Here is a 26814-nt window from a genome sequence, read left to right on the forward strand (position 1 = left end):
TTTAAAAGTTATAACTTACAGATGTAACAACCCAATCCGGGCCAAACGTGAAGCAGTATTTACAGTAAATATCATTAATGCCATAAAAGTTTCCACTTTCAATCTGCCCAAACACTGAAACTAAGAAAACACTACTACTTGACATTTTTAAAAATGAAAACAAAACACACCATATACCGCAATAAGAATAACAACAAACATAGAAGGCAGCATACCATGAGTACACTACTCGCTTATATTGCGCAAAATTATTTTTGTATCACAGGAATATCAAACACATGTAATGGCGAAATGTAGTTCAGTTAAATCTATTATCAATACTGGTTTTAAAAATCTTTGACAGTTAAAGAATAATTTTAAATTAAATATACGCCTTATCCACGTTTTTGTTCAGTTGGCTTTTCATATTTACCCATTAAATATTCAAATTAATTTCTACCTAATTACAAGTATAGAAAAGTTTTATCAGTGTAAATTAGTTGTTTTTTTCATTTTTAAAACAAACAATATTTAACGAACATTTTCTTGTTACCACAAACATGTATTTGTGAAAATATAAGTTTACTTCTTCTTTACATTTAGATATCAAAGTTTCAAAATCTTTAGACGATGACAGCATCATATTGGCAGCATCACTTTTCACGGTAATAATGGCGGGCTAGAGTTTGCATACCTGTTGATAAATGTAAATAGCATCCTTGTTTTTTTTGAAATAGAGATGAATTGATTATTATTGGATTTATTGTACAAAAGTAGCTCTAATTTGATTTATTGCTGAAAATATTGTCGGTTTTGCTATTATGTCCCAGCTATTATTTAGTTCTTATAATGGTACGTATGAATATCTCAATGGTATATTTTCACTTAATTATATATTTTGTTTTATTTTCTTTGAAAATACGACAAGTCGTTAATGATAACCTTAATTTTATGACAGGAAAGTGGTTAGCAGTCAATAACTGAATAATTTTTCAAACATTTAAGTAAATTTTTGTAGCCAATGGTAACTTCTGAAAGCACAGTTTGACTGCTGGTAATGTGCTGTGCTGCTACTACCGGTGTCTTTATGGCGCGGGAGTAGTTTACAACGAAATATTTATGTCACCAACGTTGCGGCGCTGACGTCATTACTACCCCTATATTCTTACGGGTCTAGTGCAAGAATATGGGGTTTTTGAGCAGAAACCATCCACATGCTTGTTTTGCTAAAAAAAAAAAATTTCTTTATGAAACTTACTTTTGTGTATTGCGTTTTATACTACAGCCATACCCTATTTTAGTAGGCCTATATATCATGCTACTGAAGATATAGTACCTACCCACTGTATTGTACAATCCTGCCCAGTTTAGTATAGTTTGTGATACCATTTTTTGATTTAATTATTTAATTTCTATTATGATATTAATGTGTTTGGTATTGTAAAGTATACTATGGTATGTTCCAGTATACATCACAATACTATTTTCTATACTAAAAGCCCACCCAGTTTAGAATATTTGGTAAAATTCTAATGTTTCTGCTTTTCCATAAATATAAAAATAGAATTGAGAAAATACGTTTTTCACACATTAAACACGTTCCCCTATTTACCCTGTAAACCGCATTTCTTACCATTAATGTCTCACATTTTATATCCTATGCAGTGAAGCAGCTGTTGCCATGTGCTTTAATTGTGTTGCCGATCATGTGGTTTATCTTACATAAGAACGTGTATATTTTTGATTTGGATATTGTAATGCAATGTAACGTAAATAAAAACTTTAAAAAAAAATCACTTCATTCCCTATTGTGCATCCAAACCCAAGTTTTAACCCTTGACAGGGTTATTTTTAGTAGTTTAAAGTTGCAAAGCACCAACTTGTAACTTGCAATAGTATGTAACCTGACATATGGAAGGAATTACTACTTTTTATACATGCAATGTCAATTCATTTTATATCAGGTTACGCGCCATTTTACAAAGTCGGCGATTTGCGCCTCCATAGTGCTAAAAGATACCTGTCAAGGGTTGACGCTTGAGTTTGGATGCACACTAAGGAATCATGTAATTTTTTTAAAATTATTATTTACATTCCATTGCATCATAACATCCAAATGCATAATATACAAGTTTTTACATAATGGAAAACTACAGGATCAATAACGCAATTAAAGCACAACATGGTGACGGTCACTTCACTGCATATGCTATCTATTGTAACCTACAAAACAGTAATTTCTCAGAAACCAGTAGTAGTTTATTATCACTGTTTATAGGTAGGCCTACAGTAAATAGAGGAACCTTGTTAGTGTTTAAAAAAGGTGTTTCGAAAATATTATTATTTTATTTTCGTAAAAGCCATGACACGAGAAAATTACCGTATATTTTGTGATACCACGTTTATAAACATGAACCTATTATTTTTTTATTATGATTTAAACCTTTTCGGTATAAAGTGTGTAGGTACTTAAGCTCTACCTATTCTAGTATTGAACACAATATCAAAGTTATAGTTATTTCCATACCCTAATGTCATTTCCTCAAGAAACATCTTGTGATGAACAAGCATGTAAATCACACCCATCAAAAACACCCTTTTCCCACACTTTTACCGTAAGGGGGTACAGGTCGTAATTACTTCAGTACTGCCTTGTTGGTGATTTCATCATTATCCCTACTATACCTTGAGGTAAAAACTTATAAAAAATTAACAATTTTATTTATTTGACCCACTTTCACCAAACCTTTTGCTTTGTTATTACTTCGAGTGTCATCTTCCCCAAGGAAGAGACTTTTCACATTAACAAAAAAATTTAATGCTTACAAACAAAAAAAAATCCATATTTTCTCCTAAAACAAAATGTTACTCCTCTCACAAAACACAGCAAACAAATTCACACTATTCACACTAAATAGTACTACACAAAAATTAAAATAATTGTTAAAATGCATAAATATAGATTAAGCAATTGGTTTAGTAGGTACTTGCCAGTGATGTGTAAACTTTAACCTTGGTAACGGGCCAATTCATGTGTTATATTGCCAATAAGCTTATAATACAAACTTGGAAATTAAATTTAATGTAGAATTCTTTAAAATAATGCAGTGTGTGATAAATATATCGATAAATAAAATATTTGCTTTTCAAGTACCAAAATTTCTGGACGAACACATGTACTTTCTCCACCCGCTGCTAGGATTCACTATCTGAATCATAAATGTTGCTTGTAACCATCATGTGCAGACAGCAGTATGAAATAGACTGAAATTATTATTAGAAAAAGCTCTGATAAAAGCAATGAAGTCTTAAAATATCTTAAACTCCTGCTTTGGACCTAATTTTTGACAAGGAATTTTATTAAAATACTGCCATGTAGTTAAAATTCATTAAACATTTAATACTCTAAAGTAACCACTCAGATTATAAGTTATATGGCATTATTAAAATATTAACCTAAAACATTTTAAAACTCAAAAGTTTAAGTATACATTTGTACATTTGTTTATGCATAATCAACTGAAATCAGTCTGTAAATACTTCCTACAAACAAAACTTAACCTTATTGAGCTGATTCAACTTTATTTATAATACCAATATTGTATTATTATATTCTTCAAGAAATACAAAAAAAAAAGTATTTCCAGTGACAGGGTTTGAACCACGTCAGAAATTACCGTTTGAGTTTCTCAACCGCTCGCTCTGCCGCTGCACTACTTTGACTATTATAACTTTTGAAAGAGATTACGTATTATCAACAGTGTAATGCCAGTTTTCTTACCTATTTTAAAACTTGTGATTACTTTTTACTATGACTATTTTAGTTTACCAAATATATTCCAAGGTAGTTTCACTGTCATAAAGTTTCATGTGGTACCCCAATACGTGTGGTATGTTTATGAAAGTGTATATGTATTTATTTTGCTACACATGGGTCCGCCATCTTAACAACTTCAGCACCATTGTTTCACATTTCCGTTCATTCGACTTAAATTCCATTCACAAAATTACTCCTACCAAATACCGTATACTGAGAGCTAATATGTGGACAATAAAAAAAAACTTACCTCGCCTGAGTATATGACTTAAATTTACTATCAATATTACTCTGTACATATATTATTTTTACGCCAAAAATATTAGCCTTTCCTGCATTTATTTCACTCAGACACACAAACACTTCGTTCACTTCTCTTTTATCACTTCTACTATCACAACCACACATTCATTCTTCACACCATACCATTAAATTAATTCACTATAAAGAAACAAAACATAAACTTTTGTTTCTCTCGTGACTGCTGCACTCATCAACACTCATGTAAATAAATTCCTTTCTTGCTACTAAATATTTAAACACTTAATATTAACATGTGGGGTCCTTTTAATTTAATTAAAGAAAATGTTTTACTGCATATAAATGCCACCTTCTAGCTTATCTACAGGTATGCTAATTAACAAAAAAAGCATGGGGTACATGTGTTAGTAACCTAGTAAGTATAGTTTCTGTTGTACTGAGAAGATATTTGGAGTTGGTGATTGTAGCAAATTCTTTATTTTAATGTTATGTTATTTTTAGAGTAAAATACGATTTTTTAAGTATTTGTTTATTTCAGTTATTACTTGCATTATATATTTTTATTTTTTACGAGCATTCACAGAGATACGAAATGGACAAGTAATTTTATTATAATATAATTTTACAATGACAACAAATAAAATTTTTCTTTTTTTTCTTTTAATTCATAAATATGCTACTGCTAGTGTAGTGAGTGTAGCTCGTCTACTATCTTCAGTGGTAAGAAAAATAGGATATTTACTAATTATGATACAAATCTTCAACACAACATAAAGAAAGGTAAAATGATTTTTTTTTATTATTATTAAAAACAGATCTTTGCGTGAGTCACACTTGTAGTAAGTACGAGGAAGCTTATCGTATTGGTAGTCTACTGAGTAAGAGGGTACTTTATGTTGCAGTGTTAAGTTAAACAATTGGCATACAAAGTCTTATTTGAATATTTTATTGTGAATATAAAGGATTCATTTTTCTGCTATAATTTTGGACTTTTATTTAAAATACTAGTACTGATTAATGTGCTATATTTGTCAGTTATTTTCTTTTTATTAAGAAAAACTAAAAAAAAATGTATAAGAACAGAAAATATCAACCTTCCTATTTTTTTTTTTTTGTAGGTTTGGAAAATGGAGATGAAGACGATGTTTTTCAGTGTGGAAAATGCAAGAAACAGTTTTCAGTTATTTCTCAGTTCATTGCCCACAAACAAGAACATATTGGTGACTCTACAGGTTGGATCAGTATTTATTAAATTTATTTCTAGTTTAAAACCATTCCATGTAAGCAAAATACATAATCATACACCTATCCCTCACTTAGCACGTCTTCAGATTGCCCGTATTTATTTAGTGCGATTTTAATTTTACTGCCCCAGTCTTGAATAGCACGTCTGTAAATTTCAGTTAGCACAAAATCTCGGCAGGCAAAAAAAAGTTGAGCACGACACCACAAATTCTGTTTCAACTTCGTAAACAACAGACGTGCCGTGGGATACAGTTAGCCAAACAAGGGGGGAAGATATGCGCGCGCAGGTCTGTCTACGCTATCGGCTGTTGTACAAACATCAGCTATGGCAAGTTAAATTGCGGCTATGGAGTGTAAAGGACCAAATGTTTTTACGTCCGCGCATATGCCGCCATGCCTGGCCACAAACAGGGCCGTGAACTTAGTCTAGCCAGTGGCAGGGAATTCACTCAAACAAAAGCAACGTCTGCCCATTCAACTGCCGGTAACTGTACATGCTTGATCACTCATAATGCATCGTGTTCAATTATTTGAGACAAAACTAGAAGTATTACGGCGCGCAGATTGTCATGAAGGCCACGCTTATGTTGGTCGCACTTTAGTTTTAAGCAAGTCAACTGTGCGCACAATCGTACAAAATTAGGACTCTTACCAAAACTTTATATAAGTCTGATGCTGTTGGTTGTACTAGCAGGAATATATTTGACATTAGATACTGGAACAGAAATGAACAGATGATTCATGTGGAAAAGGTTGTTAGATGAATGTTGCAATGAAATAAAAATTGGCTTGACAGTATTGGTGTGAACCAGGTGGTGATACACGAATAAGCATTTTAATTTTTGAAAAATTAAATTATAATTATCCCGACAGTAATATCGGTTTCACTGTCAGTAAAGGATGGTTTGGAAAAGTACGCGACGTGAGTTGAAGGTCACGCCCAGGCGGGCAAGTCAGCCAGCCGACTGACGATAAAGTACATAACCATGTATCTCCCATTACGTACTGTCGTATTTGTCATACAAAGTGCGATGAGAGGCATATAAAGATAAATGGTGTGACTTATTTATAGTTGATTGTTATTCAACGCATTTATATTAAGTAAAGAGTATTCCTGCACAATTTTGGAACACATTAAATAAATTATTAGCCATGCTATTTATGGAAACTAATGCTTCAGAATACGCGATTTCGAATATCATAAGCATTTTTAAGAACAAATTAGTCGTGCTAAGTGAGTGATAGGAGTATGTGCAAATTAAGTTATGAGGTACTTTTATAAACAAAATGTGTTGATACAGGCTGATTGGTAAGACTTTTGAGTTATATTTTATTAACTTTTAAATATGTTTATTACGTACTTGGTAACTTGAAGTCTTTCTATAAAAAATTTTCCTTGGAGTTATACTTTCACAGACACACTTGAATTTTATCAACCTATTTTTAATTTAAACAAAACATTTTTTCATGAGACAAACTATTTAGGTACCGTGAAAACAGGGGTTGAAAAAAAATTTAAAACTTCCTATCAAATACATTCAAATTTATTTTTAACCATCTTCATATTATTTTAAACATTGGTCCAAAGCAAATTTTTGTGTGACCACTTATTAGTGAAAGGTATGAAAAATAGTGTTTGAAGGTCAAAAATGCATAAATACCTTTATAAACATAATATGAAATTTATTCTTTGTTATTCAGTGCTGGATGTATTGAGTTAAAATCTTTTAAAACAGTTTTGTGGCATGGAATATAAAAAAAATTTAGTCAATCAATAAGGAATATTGGAGAATGAATAGGATGTTATATAAATTTAGTTCTAAAAATATTCCAGAAGTTTATAGAAGTTTCCAGAAAATTTCTAGAAGCAATAAGTACTTGAAAATCTACCTAAGCTTGTAGGCTGTGCCGATAGGGATGGATTTCTTTACTCCATTTGTCATACTGACCAAACTGTGGTTCAGTGCTTACGAAGAAAGTTGAATGACATAAATTTATATTACAGCTGCATTGAAGAATTTTGTTTTGCTGTAGGCCTATGGTATATATTTTTGTTACTTGAAGATTTAATGATTATTGAATACATATTTTACTTTAAAGATTTAGCATTCTGAAAATGTTCGGTTATATTTGTTTCAGATGACAATTGTTTGTTATTAAGTAAATGTTTTTAAAATGTATCTAATTTTTATTTTATACCAAACATCCTAAAACTGAAATGTAAACAATTTCATTATCACATCCCTAAATGTTAAAACGTTATTAACAAATGCGTGGTTGTTAAATTATTTATATTCCGAATATTCCAACTACTGACTTCAATCTGGGATCTTGCCTGTTTGCCAGTATTGTAATTTTGACACCCGTGTGACTAAAAAACTGCCTGCGCCACTGATGCAGAAGTGCTGTTAATTTAGTAACCGGTTAAAATTAAAAAAATATATATATAAATTAATGAAAATTTCAATTGTTAAATGTGTTTGGTATCGAAACTTTGTATATTAAAATACTCATTCACAACACGGCTGTACTGGTGGCACCATAGAGGTTTTCAAGTAGTTTTGTGAATAACCGACAAATAATCACATTGAAATCAATGGTCTATGTATAGTAGTGTTCAGACATGTATTTCTAAGTCAATAATTCCGAAAGAATTATTTTTACGCATGCAATCACATTTGTCTGTGTGACATATACACAATACCTTACAGTTTTAACACGTTACTATTGACCTCTAAAATAAGTATGTTGCAATATTGCACCATGTGTGTAATTTGCACACCAACTATGGCAAACTGAACCAAAGAAGCAAAGATCGATTCGGACGCGTGACGAGGTGGCTGTCCCAGTCATCTCAAGGCCAGCAGTACTGGAGCTGGAGGAGGGAGGGTACTAAGAGCAGGGACAGGGAGAAGGAGAAGAGAAGAGGGTGGCGAGTAACAGTATACTTCCTAAAGTTGCCATCCATCTCTGAGCAAAAACGATATGCTATATAAACCATAGTCGGTTTACGCTGCAGCAAAACAGCGCCCTTAAATGATGTAACCTTGTTGGTAATGGGAAAACAGAAAATGTTCGGTTAAAATATGTGGTTTTATTTTCCCAAAAAATTTTCTCACTCATATATCTAATCCCCACCAACAAAAGGTAATTCTTTTAAAGAAAACATAGCGCAAAATGCAAAATGTTTCTTTCCCCCCCCCCAAATCTCATGAAATTTTGTTTACGCTCCTGGCCGCTGTGATCTGGGTTAAACTCCTCCTGACAAAGTCAAACCCATATTTTTCACACGTGAAAAACATTGCAGACATTCTTCTGGGGTGTTTCTCTTTGAAAGTTTAGTGACAGTTTGTGCCACTCAGCTGTATGATTAAGAGGGGTGGAGTTTTCAATAACTATTAGCAGTTCATGTTAATCTTTTACTTTGCATTCTGTGAACATGCCTATCAAGTGGGTTGTAACAACTCACAATCATGCCCGACTAAGATGACGATTGTTCCTTGCACAAACATAAACCACTTCAAAAATATCCAGACAATTGTTTCAAGTAGTAAGTAGTGGGGTGTAAAATTCGGTTAATGACTGTTAATTAACTTTAACCTGTTCACAATACTTACCAAATAAACTCGTCCAAAATGAATTGCCACTTTTATTATTGATGACAAAATTGTTACATATTGCCGATCCGCCGAGACGACATGACCTCTCGGCCGAGCCCTCATACGACTGACGACAAAGCCCTTAGGAAAAATCAGTTTCTGGGGACTTCTCCTCTACTTTATTACACCTTTGGTCTCTTTTTAATTTATCACAGAATTCTGGGATTGTCCAGTCAGATATTCCTACGGTCTGGGCTGTCTATCTCCCCCTTACCGGATGCGATAAACTATTATCTTTCGGCAATGCAGTGTCGCAGCACATATGTCATTCCTTATACTCAATACTCACTGTCTTAAAACCACTATAAAACACATATATTACATTATAATAAAGGAACTTTTAAATGCAATAAAATATTTAAATATTCACACTTACATAAATAATAACCAAGCTAGCAAAATGAAAGCCAATAAAATTATAGTAAAGGCTTTTTCTAAATAAAATAATAAAATATAAAAATTAATACAAGAATATTATAAATAATAAAATGTAAGTATGAAAAACTAGGTTAATACCTTAAAGGTTATATAATCAGCTGATCTACTGTAATACTGAGAACCATAATATTTATTCTTTTAACAAATACTTGTAAAAGTTGGGGAGGGCGGGGTCTTGCAACATTACAGTGTGCAGAGGTTATCCAAGAAGGATTTAAAATCTAACTTGCTAGAGGCAAACTGAGTAGTTGAGAATGTTGACATGGATACCTTACAAAAACGTTTAGTTGCCTATTTAAAGTGCAATGTTGATGGACCTGAGCAACAAGGCAAAGTAAACCACAGTGTGGGGTGTGGTGAATTAAAAATACCTTTACATGTATGAACTTTTCAGAGCGTCCCTGTGCCGAAGTCCTTTCTATCTCGAGCCCTGTGAATTTTATCATATCAGTGGATAGGATTAAAAGCAGTCTGTTGTTGAGTTCAGATGTCAATTTTATCCAAGGATTTATATCTAGAGGTTCTGGCATGGCTTTGGAAGAATTATTGGAAGGTTTAGGTAATGGAGAGGTTTGATTTGCCATAAAGCAGTGGCTTTGGATTGTGCTGTGCCCAGTGCGTGAAAAGGAAGATTGGTTAATTAATTTTGTAAAACTTTTAGAAAGCCACTAAACGCATGGTCCAATATCCAGAATCTGGGGAAATCAGCCAACGCATTAGGATTTGAGTACACCGACCAGCAATTCATTGTGTTAGAGTTAGAAAACCTGGCTCCACCCATGAGCCAACAATGTGCTTTTTCTGCAAATGCCTACAAATAGGGACAAATTGAGTGTCTGGGCCATTCAAGTAGACAATCTTATGTGTACTTGTCAACAAAACATTGCCCAAGATAGTATTGAGTCAGCTCGTTGTGTTCAGGTGGTTAGTAAGGAAGGTTTTGGAGCGGCAGAACCCAAGGTTGGCAACGGGCAAGTTACTTGCTATGATTGTGGAAAAATTGGATACACCTCCATAATGTTGGAGTCAAGGTTCGGATAGCTACAAGTGCTATAATTGTGGGGGAAAAAGGCACATTACCAAGGTTTTTATATCTGCCTCCTGGGGTGATTGCCATCCCGCTGAAGTAAGCGGCGAAGTTGCAGGAGTACAACAAGTAGCAGTGATAAAGTACAGAAGTGCTGACAGGAAAAGAGTAGATTTTGGGTGTAGGTTCAGATTGGAGATAACCCTTTACAAGCGATGGTGGATACCGGAGCGAGCAATTGCTTTGTTAGTCAAAGCTTCGTGAGCCAGTTAGTGAAGCAGACACCAGAGTTGAAGAAAGGATTAAAGTAGGAGAAGGTTTACCTCTGCAAGTCGCTAACGTTAACAGTATTAGGGTCAATGTTAGCATTTTGTTACACTTCAAAATATGGAAGTTTTCCTGGACCAGGAAATTCTGATTGCTCCCTGAACTGCAATGCAAAATGGTGTTAGGGCTCAACTTCCTGGAGGAGACACAAACTTTGATAAACTGACCAGGCACAAGCTGATTTTCAATTTTGTCAAGGATATCACTGTCCCATTAGTTAGGAAAAAGAATGTATAACCCAACCCAGGGTGTGCCCAGGCATTGAAGCCCAAAGAAAAAGCTTGACCATGGATGAAGAAAGTAGGTTACTAGTGTTATTAGGAATTTCAAGGACGTCGTCATCAAGCGGTTGGGAGGTGTGATCTTCTTCCCTAAAACATTGAGTTTACCAAGAAAGAGCCGGTCAAGTGCTCCCCTTATCAATGTTCTCCTCTGAAGATTTTTTGCATTCAAGGAGATCATTAGGGATATAGAAAAGCAGAGAGTAATAAAGCGCACACTTTCACCATACACATAGCTAAGAAAAAGGTCCCTAGGTATTTTAGACTGGTATTTGACTTCATTTGTTAAATTGTAAAGGGAAAGTCGACCCTATCCCATTGCCAAACATTGAGGTGCTTTTTCAGTATCTCTGTCAAGCAAAGTATTTTACTGTCCTAGACTTTAATCTAGCATTCCACCAATGTACGGTGGACGAGAGCAGTAAGAGCTACATCGGTTTCGTTACATTGTGAAAGGGTTCCCTTTGGTGTAAATTTTAGTGGGCAGTGCCTGTCTCACATCTCTAACTCACTTTTAAGGAATATCAATTCCAATTTGTTGTTTCATTCTTGGATGATATACTGATACTTTCCGACACGTTTGACGACCACTTACAGCACATCTGACATCTTGAGAAGTTTAGAGGTGTGGGGTTGATCATCAATGTGGCCAAAATTGTGTGGGCCAGCAGTCATATCAAGTTCCTGGGCTTTCAGCTGTCCGATGGTAAAATTTTCACAAACCCAGAAACAATCGCTCCGATTGTAACCTTTCCAGAGCCGAAGAACCTGAAAGGAGTCATGCGTTTTTTGGGGATGCTTGGCTTCTTTGCTAAGTTCATCTTTAAATACGATGAATATAGCGCTCCCCTGAACCAGCTTAAGAAGTAGTACTGTGTGTGTTTAGTGAGACAACAAGCAGCTTTTTCAGATTTGAACTGGGCAATTTCCCATCCTCCTGTTCTTGGGCTTCCAAATTTCAATGAAAGGTTCATTGTTAAAGTGGATGCTAGTAGTTCAACTTTTGGAACAGTACTACTGCAGGGGAGTGAGTGAAATCACCAGCCAATTGCTTACACCAGCTGAATCTGGAAGGAGCATAAGCAAGCCTGTAGCGCCTATGAAAAATAATCTTTTAGATCTTGCCTGCATCTTTGGAATTGAGAGGTTTGCCTGTTATCTATAGCAGGCGGAGTTTGATCTGCTCACAGATAACCAGGACCTTGCCTGTTTGTTCTCCCACCACAGGCAACTGGGTAAATTAGTTTGCTGGATCATGCACCTCACCCAGTTTTGCTTCATATAAAATAAGTATTTGTATGTACTTTATTTTGTTTGATAGATTTCCAAATCCACTAAATTCAAGTCATAATGTGTTTGGATGTTATAAACTATAAAGCTAATGCAATTAAGTGTTGACTCTAGAATATCTTATGCAAAAATCAACTACATAAAACATACTTACAATCTAATAAAATGTTAAGAATAAATTGTGGGTGCTTCATATAAGATTTCATTTAATACCAAGAACCTCATAAGATCTCTTCAAATTCGATGTTATATTTTGTTAAATCTTTAAAGCGAAGATCATCATATGCAGTACGATACAACATTAAATTCCCGCATGAATTTGGTTCTACGGACTGTTAAGACAGCGATGTAATTGTTTGCATGATCAATCTGTTTCACACATAAAAATCTCAACTCAAATTTGAACAAAATAACAAATAGCATCAGATCAAACAAGAGCAAATAACTTAAGGTTTATTGCTCTGTTAGCCGTGTACTAGTTTGGTGGATAAAGCTGGACTATTAGTGCATACAAGTTACTATGGGGCCAGACAAACTAGGCAACTTGTAGATTAAATCGATAAATGTAGAGTATAAAAGCTAAATTTTCTAAGTGCCAAAAGTATGTTTTTGAATAAAAGGCTAAAATATGAATATTAATGAAGATAATGTGAAAAGCATTTATATTTAATAATGGCAATGTTACATAACATGTGTAAAAGTGCATGGCAACAAATTATTTACTTCAATTGAACACAAAACCTTAAGAAAAAATTACAAACATGGCACATTTGGAAATGATCTAAGTGCCAATAAAAGTGTAGTCCTAAATGCACTATGTCCAGAGGGACGTCAAAAGTTAGGCACTTATCATTTTTCGGTAAAACTGCCGGTTTTCTTCGTCGATAAATTCCAACATTGCACGAAGATCTTTCTTTTTTTTAATCAGTCAATGGATTAACACTAGGTAACCCCTCAATTTGTGCTGACACAATGTCACCCACAGTGATTCCTTTCTTCAGCACTCTGCATGTCTCCCATTCCAACATGTCACTGAAGCTGTTCCTCTTGTACATTACTAAACCAGGATTGTCTTTGGTCACTTTAAGGCACGAAACTTGAGTAATGCCTAGCTTTGAGGAATCAACATAGCTTTGATGAAGCTTTATCGAAGTTAAAAAACCTGTCTGTCATATCCAGTACCTGGAACGGTCTGGAAGGTCTCGCTGAAGTTATAACACTTTTAACATGTTCAACAGTCTGCATTTGGCAACGTTTTGCACGCTTCTCAATGATAGCAAAGTCACTATCCGAGGAAGAGAAACTGTGGCTAGAAAGGAGGAACTTGTGTTCAATGCTGTTGAAAAAACCTGAAGCAACGAGAAAAATGTACACATAAAGCAGCATTCTGTTTTTGATCTGCCCTGCGCAGTTGTCACTCAAAATGCAAAGATGCCGTTTATATGATGCAAGTAGTCCGAAATTTATAGCTTGCAACAGATACAATGCCATCTGGTTCCCACCTCGGCCAGATTGTCCTTCGTGCCACACACACATTATTGCATCTGAAGTATCAGTTATGTGAATTCCGAAGTTGTAGCAGAATAGTTGGCGACTATAGTACATGCTGGTGTGTGTCAGCTTCGGGAGTGGAAAAATCTTTTGCAAATCCATTGTGATTGTGCATGTATCACTGTCTGGTAAAGCGCTGCGTGTGCTATCATCTGTCATAGTCTTGAAAGCCTGTTCTGCTTTCCTGTGATGTAGTTCGAGATCGATTTTGGCCTGGTGTACTTCAGCGGTGTCCCTATTCTTTGTTTTCATGTGAAGTAAATCACAGTATTTACACGTGTCCACTCGAGGTCTTTTGAAAGACAAGTTGGGAAAATCTCTCAAAAAACACTCCAATAAAACTTGTAATTCACACTACTGTCGGTGTTTTACTTTAAAGGCTTCATAGAGCCTATTTACATTCAGCTCAGGGTTCAAGTACTGTTTTTCTGATTTCTTGCTGTTGTAATGTCTTTCGTCTCTTGGGAAACTGTTAACATGGGTTTTAACCATCTCCCTGTCACGAACTGTGTACTTGAACGTTTTAACGCCGCCACGTTTATCTTTGAAGACAGTATTACCTTCTTTCTTTTTCTTAACAAGTGTAGTAATTTTCTGTGGACTGACTGCAAATATTTCCATGAAAGTGTTCTTATATACCTGCTTATGATCTCCACTTCCATCAGGAACTGTAAAGGTAACTGTACACTGCCTTCTGCTTTCCGAGGGATCACCGTGACTGCCATGACGACGTCTCTGCACAGGAACATTGTGGATGAGTCCGAAAAGGTAGCTTCCTTGTTCGTTATGCTTCAAATTATGGAATTATTCGGACAGTTTTATCTTCATGTGCTTTAGCTCCTTACAGCTGTACTTGCATTTACAATTCACCTGAAACAAACAAATAGAAATAATTATTGCAGTATCAAAACAATGTGTTTTCCAAATAAATTTGATTGACCCAAAATGGATTAGGTTCACAGTAGTTGTTTTTACGTTAAAAAATTAGTCTTGTTTGGGTTGTCTCAAATGACTGAAAATTAATTTTAAGACTGGTAACATAATGAATAAATCATGTGATAAAATCCCTGAATGTTACCACTAGACTAGTTTTTTAGTTAAACATGCTTACTAACTAATGAAAATAAAAACAGACACGTAAATTAACATTGAATACTAACCTCATTTGTTGGCATTCGTTTCGATTTTTTCCCTTTACAGCACTTTTTTCTAGCGCATGATGTCCATCCACACATTTGCCTGTTTTCTGCGCATGTGCACCTGTATGACTTCCTTTCATCACCACTTAAAGCAGGCGATTTATTAATGTCTGAAAATCATTTTCATCCTCCATTCTAAGCGTTCATACACGTCACATACAAAGAAAATGGTGTGTCTACGTTCTCCCAGCTTGTGGCACTTAGATCGATTAGCGCTGCAAGGGCCCGCGGACATACAGGTTGTGCCATCTGTTGTCGCTCGTAAAAACTATTTGAAACACGACTGGCACTTACATCCAATGGCAGTACATTGGCGCGGGCACGTAGATTATTTTGCTGTACGAAACTTCATTTCGTATATTTTGGCACTTAGATCAATTAGCTTTACCACTCTGCAAATATTAAAATTAAATCAGTAACTACCAAATCCACAAAGAGTTTCTTAAACTTAAAATTATTACAAGTCAATACTTTTCATTGATTGACTTAAAACAACAGTGTTAGTGTGTATTAGGGAACTAAGAAGCGGAAATTGTGAAGGGTCTTAAAATTTATTGAAGTTATAATTTAATAAGAAAATTTACTTTGGTTTACGGTAAAGAGGGACATCTAGGAGCAAACAGTCACTTGGAACTAACCAACGTCAAAGTGACGATGTAGTAGTTTTTATGTATCCTGGTAGACTGGACAGTCTGTGGCCAACCTCCTATCTTCATCCTGGGAATAACTCGTAGTAAGTATGTAGGATGATCTCAAAACCGTAACCTCGAACACAGGACTCTTGAAGTCCGGTCAGGAACTGCTGGTCCTCCTTTCCTTGTTCTGGATTACATAGCTGGCATTTCCCTTAGTTGGCATTCTGGATAATTCTTGTCTCCTTCCTGTTTGTCATTGATTCTTCTTCTCTCGAAATTCAATATAAGTCGTTTTTCTGACATTGTAAATATCGCCTTTTTTAGTCGTCACTATCAGTCTTCTTCTAGTAAATTATCAGTCTCTAGTGAGTTTCTTTACTTCTGGGCACTGGATCTTCAAACGTAGGACAACAGTTGTCTTATGTGGTATTCCGAAGTGGGTTTGAAATCAGTAGATGATGATTACTTCTTAATTCCTTAAAGTGTCAAAATTCTTATATTTTAGAAATGAAGGTGATGCTCGTCTTCAACAACACGTAAAATGCAACTATTCCTGATGGAGCTTGCAGTTCATGTTCCAAACGGAAAACGAATTGTTTGTTGCTAAAGTGAATCTCTTATGTTATTTTTTTTTTTTATAATTTAGACTTAAAAACTGTAATTTGAGTGAATCGATTCTATGTAATTAATGTGACGCAACCATTCACAGTTTGGCTTACTAATTCAAAACAATTACCTAATCTTATTTAAAATGATAATACACCGAAATTCAGAATATTTAGTTAATATAAATACCTGTGCAAGTTCTTTAGCTGCTATTCCTATTCACTGCCCATCCAACAAAACATGAAATATATACTAAAACTGCAAAAATACGCCAGTAGACATTCAGTAAAATACTTGCTGATTGGTTGGTTACAATATAATTGAATTTATAGGCAAAGATTTCATCCAAAGGAAAAAAAAGCCAAGCAAGAAAAACTTACACTTATAATACAACTGTAATGAATGTTCGAAATGTCTTTGTCAAAAATTAATTCTTATTCTTTGCTACGAAGGCTATACTTCTACCTTCATATTCAAAACTGTACATTTCCCAGGCAGTGAGAATTGCGTTGCAGACACGTTTTCGCGCATGTTTGATCCAAGGGAATTTGAGGTGGCAAAAGTGAGTCAGCAGGAAGTTTGCAGTGCGATTCAATCCATTCCAGAGTTGTTTAAGAGCATTACCAAATGTCAACAGGAAGACCCTGAAGGGGTGGCGATCCATGAACAGGTTGAGGCTGATAGCTGTAAAAATTTCACTGTTTTCAAGGACTTAATCTACTATGTGAACAAATGGGAAGAGATTTGTGTGGTTTCCCTAGGCCATAAGAGCCATGGTCCTCTTGTTACTCTCATGATACGCCAGTGGACGGTCACATGGGTCAGCTGAAAACCGAGCAGAAGATCCGGAAAAAATTCTGCTGGCTGGGTATGCACCTAGAAATTAAGGAGTATGTTACTAAATGGTTGTACCCTGTCCAAATGCCAGAGAGGATTTGGCAGAAAGTTTACATCAATGTTTTGGTCCTCTCCCTCGCTCAAGTAAGGGACACAACTGTCTTTTGAATCTTGTTAATGGCTTTTCCAAGTTTGTGTTAATGTCCTTAGAGACATGAAGGCTTCCTCAATTAGTGGAAAGTTGGAAATTGAGATGTGGAAGATCTTCGGTAGCTCCAAACAAATGATTTCAGACAATGCGACGTACTTCACCTCCAAAAACATGGCCGGCAGGTGTTTTAAGTGAGGGGTGAAGAAGGTGCACATGAGTCCATACTATCCATGCCATAATCTCGTGAAAAGTATCAATAAATCCTTTCAAAGTGGCATTCAACATCTTTCATCACCATAAGGAGAGGTCATGGGACATAGGAGTTGTCAGCCTTGAATGTGACTTTGAACTCTGTCCCCGATGGTGCGACGGGTAAGTCACCCATCTTGGTTCTGTTTGGAAGGGAGCTTCCACATACGCTGTTGAGCATTTGGGGGATATCTCCATCGTGCTTTGAGAATTCCGGTAAGAAGTTGAATCAGGTCTGGACAGAGGTGCATCAATCTCTGGAAAAGTCTAATAAGATCATGAGCAAAATATACAATAAGAACCACATTGAGTGCAGCATCGCTGTTGGGGACTTAGTGTTCTGTAGAAAGGCAACCCTAAGCAAGAAAATAGATTTTATGTCCAGTAAACTGAGCTTGGTGTATTAGAGTTCTTTTAAGGTGCAATCCTTCCTGACCCCCATAACGATGAATCTGGTAGATCCTGAGAAGAGTCATCTGGTGAAGAAGGCTCATCTGTCAAAAATCAAGAAGTTCACTCTTCTGAAGATAAAATTTTTGGGTTGGTCCCCTCCTTGGTAAGGAGAGCTTCTTATCATATGGTTTCTTCAGTGTTTAATGTATCTTTTGGGTGGTTTCTCTTTTGTTGGGTGGGGACTTTTTATTTTATTTTGTATTTTGGGATCATCTATGTATGTCAATGTTTGTAATGTTTTTCAGTGAAGGCATACACGAAAATAGTTTTGTTTTGTGAGGTTTGTAGTCATGAGTCGGCAAGGAGAGAACCAGTTGAGAGTTGCTCTGAATTCTTTGATCAAGCAGCAGAGGCGAGGAATGTTGCGGTCAAATAAAATTGTGTAAATTTGCAAAGTTGTTGAAAAATCAGTGACTGTATTTATGGTGATACGAACGCCTACGTCCATCAGAGATTATCTGTAATACATACAAATAGTAGATAGAAGTTCTGCCATGTGATATGTGTTTTGATAATCATAACTGTGGTAAATTGATACAGTATAAAGCTGTATTTCAATGCATGATAAAGACAAGAGTCGCCATGGTACAAGATGTTTGGTGGGTGTCGGTACTTAGTGTGTGGAATAGGGATCCCACATTCGCCTTCAACCACAAGGATTTCTGCCTGGTTATTGTGGTTATTAGCAATACCAGGGCGATTTTCCTATGAGGTTTCGGCTGACAACATTCTGTGATTAAATTGCAGTCGCTGCTGCAAAACAATAAGTCCTGGTAGGGATGGGTCGAATCCTATTTTTGGCCGAATCCGAATATCGAATCCGAATCCATAAAAAAAAATTATTAAAAAATTATTTTAAAAAAAATTTCATTGAAATTGTTGTTTTCTAGTACAAATGAACCTAAAACACTGAGATTATTCCATTAAAAAGACATAAAACAAATACAAAGAACTTACTTGATGAAATATGGTCATGCGGTGCTAGTTAATATGACCTAAAAAATTAAAAAAAAAAATCCTACTTTAACACTACTCATGAGTTAATTTAAGGGTAAATATGTAGTTGAGCGGTATTTGCGGAAAAAAAATGTTAAAAACCCGAAAATAATTTTATTATATGCTCTTTCACCTCCTCTTTTCATTAAACCCGGCGGAGATAAGAAATTCCTAATACTTTAGGAGATATCGCCGTTCTTATTTTGCATACAAGACCTGTGTTTATCATTCGACCGTCGCCATTTTTTTATTTTGCCATGTGTTCGTGAATGGCTTATTAATAATTAAAATGGTCGATTAGGTCAGGTCAGTTACATTATAAATACTTTAGAACTAAACAACCATTAATATTAATTCACATTATTTTTAATGTCCGCTTAGTTTGAAAGTATTTATAATGTAGCTGACCTGACCCAATCGAGCATTTTAATTATTAATTAGGCATTCACGAACACACTGCAAAATAAAAAATTGGCATCGGTCGAATGATAAACACAGGTCTTGTATGCAAAATAAGAATGGCGATATCTCCTAAAGTATTTGGAATTTCTTATCTCCGCCGGGTTAAATGAAAAGAGGAAGTGAAAGAGCATATAATATAAGTATTTTCGGATTTTTAACATATTTTTTCGCAAATACCGCTTAACTACATATTTACCCTTAGTAGGCCTACTACAGGTAAAATATGTAACGATCAATTCCGCTATTTACGTTTTTTCCCCTCGTAACATAACCCCAAATCGCGACAATTAACAGTCACCACCACAGATCATATCGCAAACACGGGAAAAAGTTTTGGTTCTGCCATTTTTCTCATTAAGATATACGCTACTTTTCTCCAGGATGTCAATAAAGTTATTTTCCCATATCAAACGTTTTATGTATTTTACAAGTTGAAATTTTATTATTATTTTGAATACTACCACTTACTGATTTAATGTGGAAATTTTTTTAAAGATATTTTCAAACGTGTTGAATTATGTCGTTGCATCTTACCATCATTCACGTTTGGTTACGTTGATTCCCGTATAGAGTGCGCGCACGTAGTTGGCTATCGATAAATCGCCGATGATTGAATGCCCCGCGTGCGCTCTATTAAGTACTGAGTAAACTACCTATTTTTTCGTTATGTACTACGAAGATAATTATACGTTAATTCCGTCTTTCGTCCGAGTTCCGTTTTTCTGTTTTAATTTGAACGAAATGTGTTTTTAATTATAAAATGTTCGACTATCATCCCTTAAAACACTTACTTCACGTTTTTCCCGCATTGCTGGCGCCGGCCCTGACCTTGACACAGTTGTCTCGCCGCGCCGCATTATTTCAAAACATTCTTCGAGCGGCAAAGATGTAGGTTTGCGGTTATACTGTGATCCCCACTTTCAGTTTTGGATATTTTGATCAAAATCATCGTATTATATTCTGGTAAATACGGTTATATCTACGGACATATTTCTCTTGTTCTTGGCTCAATGTTTACTAATGTGTGTGGTTTTCGCCAATAGGTTACTTGAATCCTCGCAGATTCGACGAATCCTGGATTCGACTCGCCCATCCCTAAGTCCTGGTGTTATAGGTTTATGAAACGTGTTGATGTTTGAATTCCATTGTAACTAATTGATTGAATATAGTCAGAATCTTTAACTATTTATTGAGGAGAACAATATTATTCTGAGTTTCAAAGTTTGAGAGAAATAAAATATATATAAATAACCGTGTTTTCTCGCATAATCGTCGCACTTTTTATTCTAAAATCAAGTTTGTAATGTAGGGGTGCGACGATTATGCGGAAAAAAAATTTTTCTTAGATAAAGTTATTCATAAAAACAAAACCAATTCATGGAAAGTACGTTTATTTAAAACGTGAAGTATAAAAGAGCACGCCAAACAATTTAAATTAATAAGTCATGCAACATAAACCTTTCAACTTCAAATAGAAAAATAAAATCTGTGATCCAAATCCAAGCAGAACGAACGCGTAACTATCGCCGTACACACCACGAAAGAGTACGGGCTATCAGATGTAGTTAACTCGGCACTCGACAGAGAGCGCGAGCTGCATGCACTCAGCGAGATAACGATATTGGGCTACGTGTGCACGCTCTATACGGGAAGCAACATAACCAAACATTAATTATTGCAATGAGCCCTGGCTACATTTTTGTAAGCGGTACACCGCGGCAACGCAGACGAAAATATGTACGTAATAACAACGTTTAAAAACGTTTTTAAAAGAAAATTTACACATCAGACAACTACGTATTTCCATTAATTAAATAAGTAAGAGGTAATGTCCGAATAAATATAAGATTTCTATTTTAAAATACATAGTTTTATACGGAAAAAATAACCACACTAAGCGCTCAGAATCTAATAGCGGAACCAAAAACATCATGCGATGTTTACGCGAGAGGTTTTTTTTTTTTATCCAAATTTTGACACCCAAAAATATGGGTGCGGCAATTACGTGAGTGCGACGATTATGCGATAAAAGAGGGTATATTAAATCTCTTGGGGTGATTTGTACTGTGTTGGTTATAAAATTCTAAAGAGATATTTAATAATTCTATTCTAGAAATTCAGGTTATAGTGTAGACTGTAGAGACTTATCAATCATATTTTACCTAAGTATATATATATTTTTTTTTTTCCTTTAGATAATATATTGTATTTGGAGGAATATTTTTAGTTGAAAGTGTCGTAAGTAGAGCAAGTTAAGGGTGCTGCATTTAAGGTTGGTCATTTGTTTGAATTGGTTTCAATGCCTCACCTGAGTGAGTGATTGTAACTTTTTGGAATTTAATATAGTGCAGTGCTGCATAGGGGATTAATTCATAAGGGTAAGTGTATCCTGTAAGGGATGTGTTTGGTAACATGGTTGTGTTGTGCCTGAGAAAAGTGCCATGTGTCTGCCCTTGTGGATTGAAACCCACTATATCGCCCTTACTTTATTGATGAAATGTTGAGAGAAGGAACTGTTGTTTCATCCCAAAGGAGACTTTGTTTGTTAACACTTTTTGCTTGCTGAAAGACCTAATATGTTACATATTGATTTTGTTATTGTTTTTTCCTTGTATGCTTTTGATGTTTGGATTAAACTTACCCCTGCTTGACTCTAGTCTGTTTTCCTTAAGTTACTGCCTTTTGCTTTCCCCTTTTGTTGTATCTTGAGAAGATTGGCAGGGGTTATGACATTCTTATTATCATATTTATTTGTAAAGAATGTAAATGATATATTTCATTCGTTAGATTTCTTTTATAAATTTTTAAAATATTGGATAACATTAAAAGTTTATTATTATTTTTTTTATGATTTGGCATACTACTTTCTTGCTTATCTTCTACTGCATGATGTGCAGGCCATAAAAAAGCCAACAAACATGGCGACTGCAGTGCGACACAGTTGCAGTTGGAAGATGCTTCAGACGGAGAACACATACAGTTGCAGGACCCTTCAGAGCTGGGGCAGCAGGTCATTCTCAACGACTCTGACATCCTCTCCTTCAACATTGACCAAAATGCGCTCATCACTTCCACTTCATCACAGGTTTGTCTTCCTTGAGACGTTTTTTGGTTAAATGAACATATTTTTGCTTATCCAGTTCGATGGTGTCTTGCATATTGTAGTCCCCAATAATTTCAGTTTTTTTTCTTTTTGTAATGCAAGAAATTCTTGGCTATGGTTTTTTTTTTTTCAAAGTGATCAAGAAAGATTCTTAGAACGATGTGTTAACACTGTGTTAAAACTGAAAACATAGTTAACTACTGTACAAAACTTTTAGAACATTGTCTTGTTACTGTTCTTGCAGAAAGAATCATTGTTTTAAAATTGATAGTTAGGCTCTGGCATTCCAAGACACAAAAATAAGGTTTTATTTGTTGAATATGCTACATTTGTACCCTAACCATTTCCTAGTGCATGATAGAACACGGCCAGTCCCTTATATTTAGGGAATGGATTTTTGGTGTCCTATGTTGCCTATTTGTTGCCCAAATTCAGCGCTTGCCCAGAGCTCACATTTTCGTTAAATTCTTCCAGATGGTAGACCCGTGTCTGGTGCCATTAACTCGTCTATAGTCACTTTTTTTTAATCATTGGGGGGGACCTACCATGCATGTTGGTCTGCCAAATTAGACTTTATAATAGCGAAAGTATCCTGGAATAAATTTTTTTCACATTACGTAATGGCCATAACAATAAATAATCTAATTTTAAAAGTACTTGAAAATATTAGAAAGGATTTTTTTTTTTGGTGCGATTGTGCTGCTATGTGTATTTTTGCCGTAACAATTGCATCCATTGTTACAAAACGTCCACTAGAATGCGTTGAAACCAGTTTATAGCCTTGGGCATGGCACCATTTATTAAAACGGTTGCCAATAAGCTATGGTCATATCCCAACAAGGCAGTGCTTATTCAATATCTTACCTGAACGTCTTGGAATACCGACCTTAATGTAAAATGGGTAAAATAAGTAATGAGTCAATTCAGAACCTAGTCCACCAATTCTAATTACATAGTGCAATTCGTGGTTTTACTAAACAGTATTTATAAGTTGCTTGGATTGGAACTTAACTTTATAAAAAATTATGAAATAAAGTGAAGTTGGTACTGTCCCAAATGTAAATTGGCTCGGATATGTCAATTTATTGTTTTTCAAGTCTAAATTTGGGAAAATTTAGTAGATTTAAAAAAAAATTTACTTACAAACAATCTGATATATTCTTGGGATTCTGCTGGTCACGTTACTAGGAACAGAATTATAGGTATGGTTATTTGAGATAAAACTGAAATAACACATCAAAGCATGTCTGTAACACCAAAAAGCAAATTAATACACAAATTAGCACCAAAATGTAACAAAAATCATAAATCTATCAGCAAATTGACAAAACTTGACTGAAATTACAACTATTTCATCTTTTATTATGGTAAATTCATTGAAAGTAATTTATTTAGCATGAATTTTGTGCTAAAATATATCAACTAAATGGGTTATAAAAAAAAGTTACTATATTATTTGAACTTGCATATTATTTGATCTTGCATTTCACTGAATGAAATTTTTTAACTTGAAACAAGGCGGTAAAAAATAAACAACTGCAGTTACTATTATTATCACCACCACCGCAGCTCACACTCTTCACTGCTGGCTGTACTCTCTTCTCTGCTGGCAACTTATTCCCGGCTAACAAACAACTTACAAATCATCAATTTGTAGGTTATAAATGTGTTTTTTTATAAAAAAAGAATTTTGTACCATTGTAAAATTTTAGAAATTTTCTGACATGGAGGATATACTAGAACAGTTTGTATGGTACCCTATACTAAATATATATATATTTTTGTTTCTTGTAATTACTGAACTGCCTGCATGTAAAATGAGTGTGAATTTATGGAGAAAGTTCCGACGTATTTTCAGGGAAATACAGTAATCTCAAAAGCAAAATCCAAATTAGTTTTTGTCAATAACAAAAACTTTCTAAAATTTTAAGATTTTTTTTTAACCTATACTAACATAGAACATCAAAAAAACATTTCTATCTCACAAAAATTATTTTGTGCTATTTTTCATTTCACTTTCACTATGTTTCATATACTGTGTGTGTGTGTGTGTGTGTGTGTGTGTGTGTGTGTGTGTGTGTGTGTGTGTGTGTGTGTGTGTGTGTGTGTGTGTGTGTGTGTGTGGACTTAGGATATCATCCGAGGACTTGCGCATGATATTTCAGCGTGGATCCGAGGACCTTTGGCGATCCGAGGACCTCCCCCAGGTCCTCGGATTAAAAGACCTCGGATTCACGCTGTTCTGTCAACCTAGTGTGTGAAAACATGATTTTTAAATTTTTTTTTTGAGGTCCTCGGATAGACCGTAGAGAATCAAGTATGTAGTGTGTGTGTGTTACCACCACGTCGCGCTAGTATCGTTGTCACTTACACTCCTTTACACACGGTGTGTATCCCCTGTTTCTCAACGCTCCAAACGAGGACATTTCCCTCGAGTTTACACACATCTAATACACATCTCCATAGTGTCTAACGCTGGTTGCGAGGACGTGGTGGACGTCTCTCATTTCACACATTACGAAGCCACAGACGCATGATCCGAGGACCTTAACTGGGTGCCATTTCAGGCGTATACATGTAAGCTGTGCTACATGAACAATTAATTCTTTATTACGCGTTACTTTACAGCCTTTATCTTACATTCAAATCATAAACTTCTTAGTAGGAATATGTATTATTAGAAATAGGCCCTATGTATTTTTAATTTTATTTGGAAGTCATAATTACCCTAATCCTTCGAACATGAACATTAAAACATAAAAATAATATTTTTAAAAAACCGAACGGACCTAAAAAAACACAACAAAATACTATAGGTATTAGAAATCGAAAAATAAATAATTACAATTATAATATTTTATTAAAATTATAGGTAATATGTTTGGATACGAATTTTCACATTGTAATTGTATAAACAATAAAATTATATAAACAATACAATAAATTTCAGTGTGACAGTTCTTGTCCAAACATAATTATTACCTATATATTTAATAAAATATTATAATTGGTAGGTGCTACCTACTAATCGGTTTAAAGTCGGTGCCAAACCAAATATTTATATATATGTATATATATGTATATATATGTATATTTATATATGTATATATATAAATATATATATAAATATATATAAATATATATAAATATATATATAAATATATATATATATATATATATATATATATATATATATATATATATATATATATATATATATATATGTACCCATGTGAAATGCGGACCTATAACTTCAAACACACAAAGGCATTTACACTGTAATCAGAAGACCTTGCATTTTCTGGTGTTAAACGAAGAACTTGTAAGTATAGTGTGTTAGATGATATAAATGTACCCATATGAAAAGAGTACCTATGGCTTCAAACACACGTTGGTATTTAAACTGCAATCAGAAGACCTTGCATATTCTGGTGTTAAACGAGGACTTGTAGGCACAGTGTGTTAATATGATATAAATATACCCATATGAAGTGCGGACCTATGGCTTCAAACACACGTTGGTATTTACACTGCAATCGGAGGACCTTGCATATTCTGGTGTTAAACGAGGACTTGTAGGCACAGTGTGTTAATATGATATAAATATACCCATATGAAGTGCGGACCTATAGCTTCACACACACGTTGGTATTTACACTGCTATCAGAGGGCCTTGCATTTTCTGGTGGTAAACGAGGACTTGTACGTTGTACGAACAGTGATTTTATATGTTATACATATGTATATATATATATGTGTGTGTACGTATATATACACCCAAATGGTGTGTGGACGTTTTAAGCTTGTTCAATTTAGCCTACTGGATGCGGTTAAACATAAAAGTTGCAACCATTTGAATACAAGAGCTGAAATTTGCGTTTTCCTGGAATGTATAAAACGCTGTTTTACAAACGAATTTTGCCTTCTTAGTTGTTATTTCAGATTCGTGTAGTGCAGTCCATACACGAATATTTTCGGACATTCACTGCAACCGTCTATACACGTTTACTTTATCGCCGATGTCAGTAAGTAAAAAGTCAGGGGCATCAAATAAAGTCTATTTTTATGCTTCTGAACGCTTTGACTTAACCAATGTTTTTTAATACTTCTGGAAATTTGCTTCCTCCCCCCCTCCTCCATCATACTGCTCATCCATAGAAAATAAATAAAAATAATTTACGTAACCTACGTTGTTTCATTAAACAAATATATTTTTTGGGAAAAAAGTTTATTATTGAACAACATATT

At 34.8% G+C, this 26814-nt stretch overlaps 2 protein-coding genes across 5 annotated transcripts in view; one reads left to right on the forward strand and one right to left on the reverse strand.

Moving 5' to 3' along the window:
• LOC134538668 (B9 domain-containing protein 1) overlaps positions 1-622 on the reverse strand; it is a 41976-nt gene extending 41354 nt beyond the window's left edge. The window contains exons 1-2 of the mRNA XM_063380127.1: positions 566-622; positions 20-232 (exon numbers count right to left, since the gene is read on the reverse strand). Of these exons, the coding sequence (XP_063236197.1) occupies positions 20-232; positions 566-622 (270 nt within the window). The remainder of the gene's footprint in view (positions 1-19; positions 233-565) is intronic.
• Positions 623-641: 19 nt separating this feature from the next.
• LOC134527077 (zinc finger protein 26-like) overlaps positions 642-26814 on the forward strand; it is a 124641-nt gene continuing 98468 nt past the window's right edge. For 3 of the 4 annotated variants that reach the window (XM_063359420.1, XM_063359419.1, XM_063359421.1), the window contains exons 1-3: positions 651-831; positions 5176-5289; positions 22361-22548. In XM_063359420.1, coding sequence (XP_063215490.1) covers positions 801-831; positions 5176-5289; positions 22361-22548 — 333 coding nt within the window. In that variant the 5' untranslated portion in view covers positions 651-800. Of the gene's footprint in view, positions 832-5175; positions 5290-22360; positions 22549-26814 lie in introns of all 4 variants that reach the window. The other variant, XM_063359418.1, reaches the window with a different exon arrangement.

The sequence above is a fragment of the Bacillus rossius genome, chromosome 1, assembly GCF_032445375.1.
Source record: "Bacillus rossius redtenbacheri isolate Brsri chromosome 1, Brsri_v3, whole genome shotgun sequence".
NCBI classification, from domain to species: Eukaryota; Metazoa; Arthropoda; class Insecta; order Phasmatodea; family Bacillidae; genus Bacillus; species Bacillus rossius.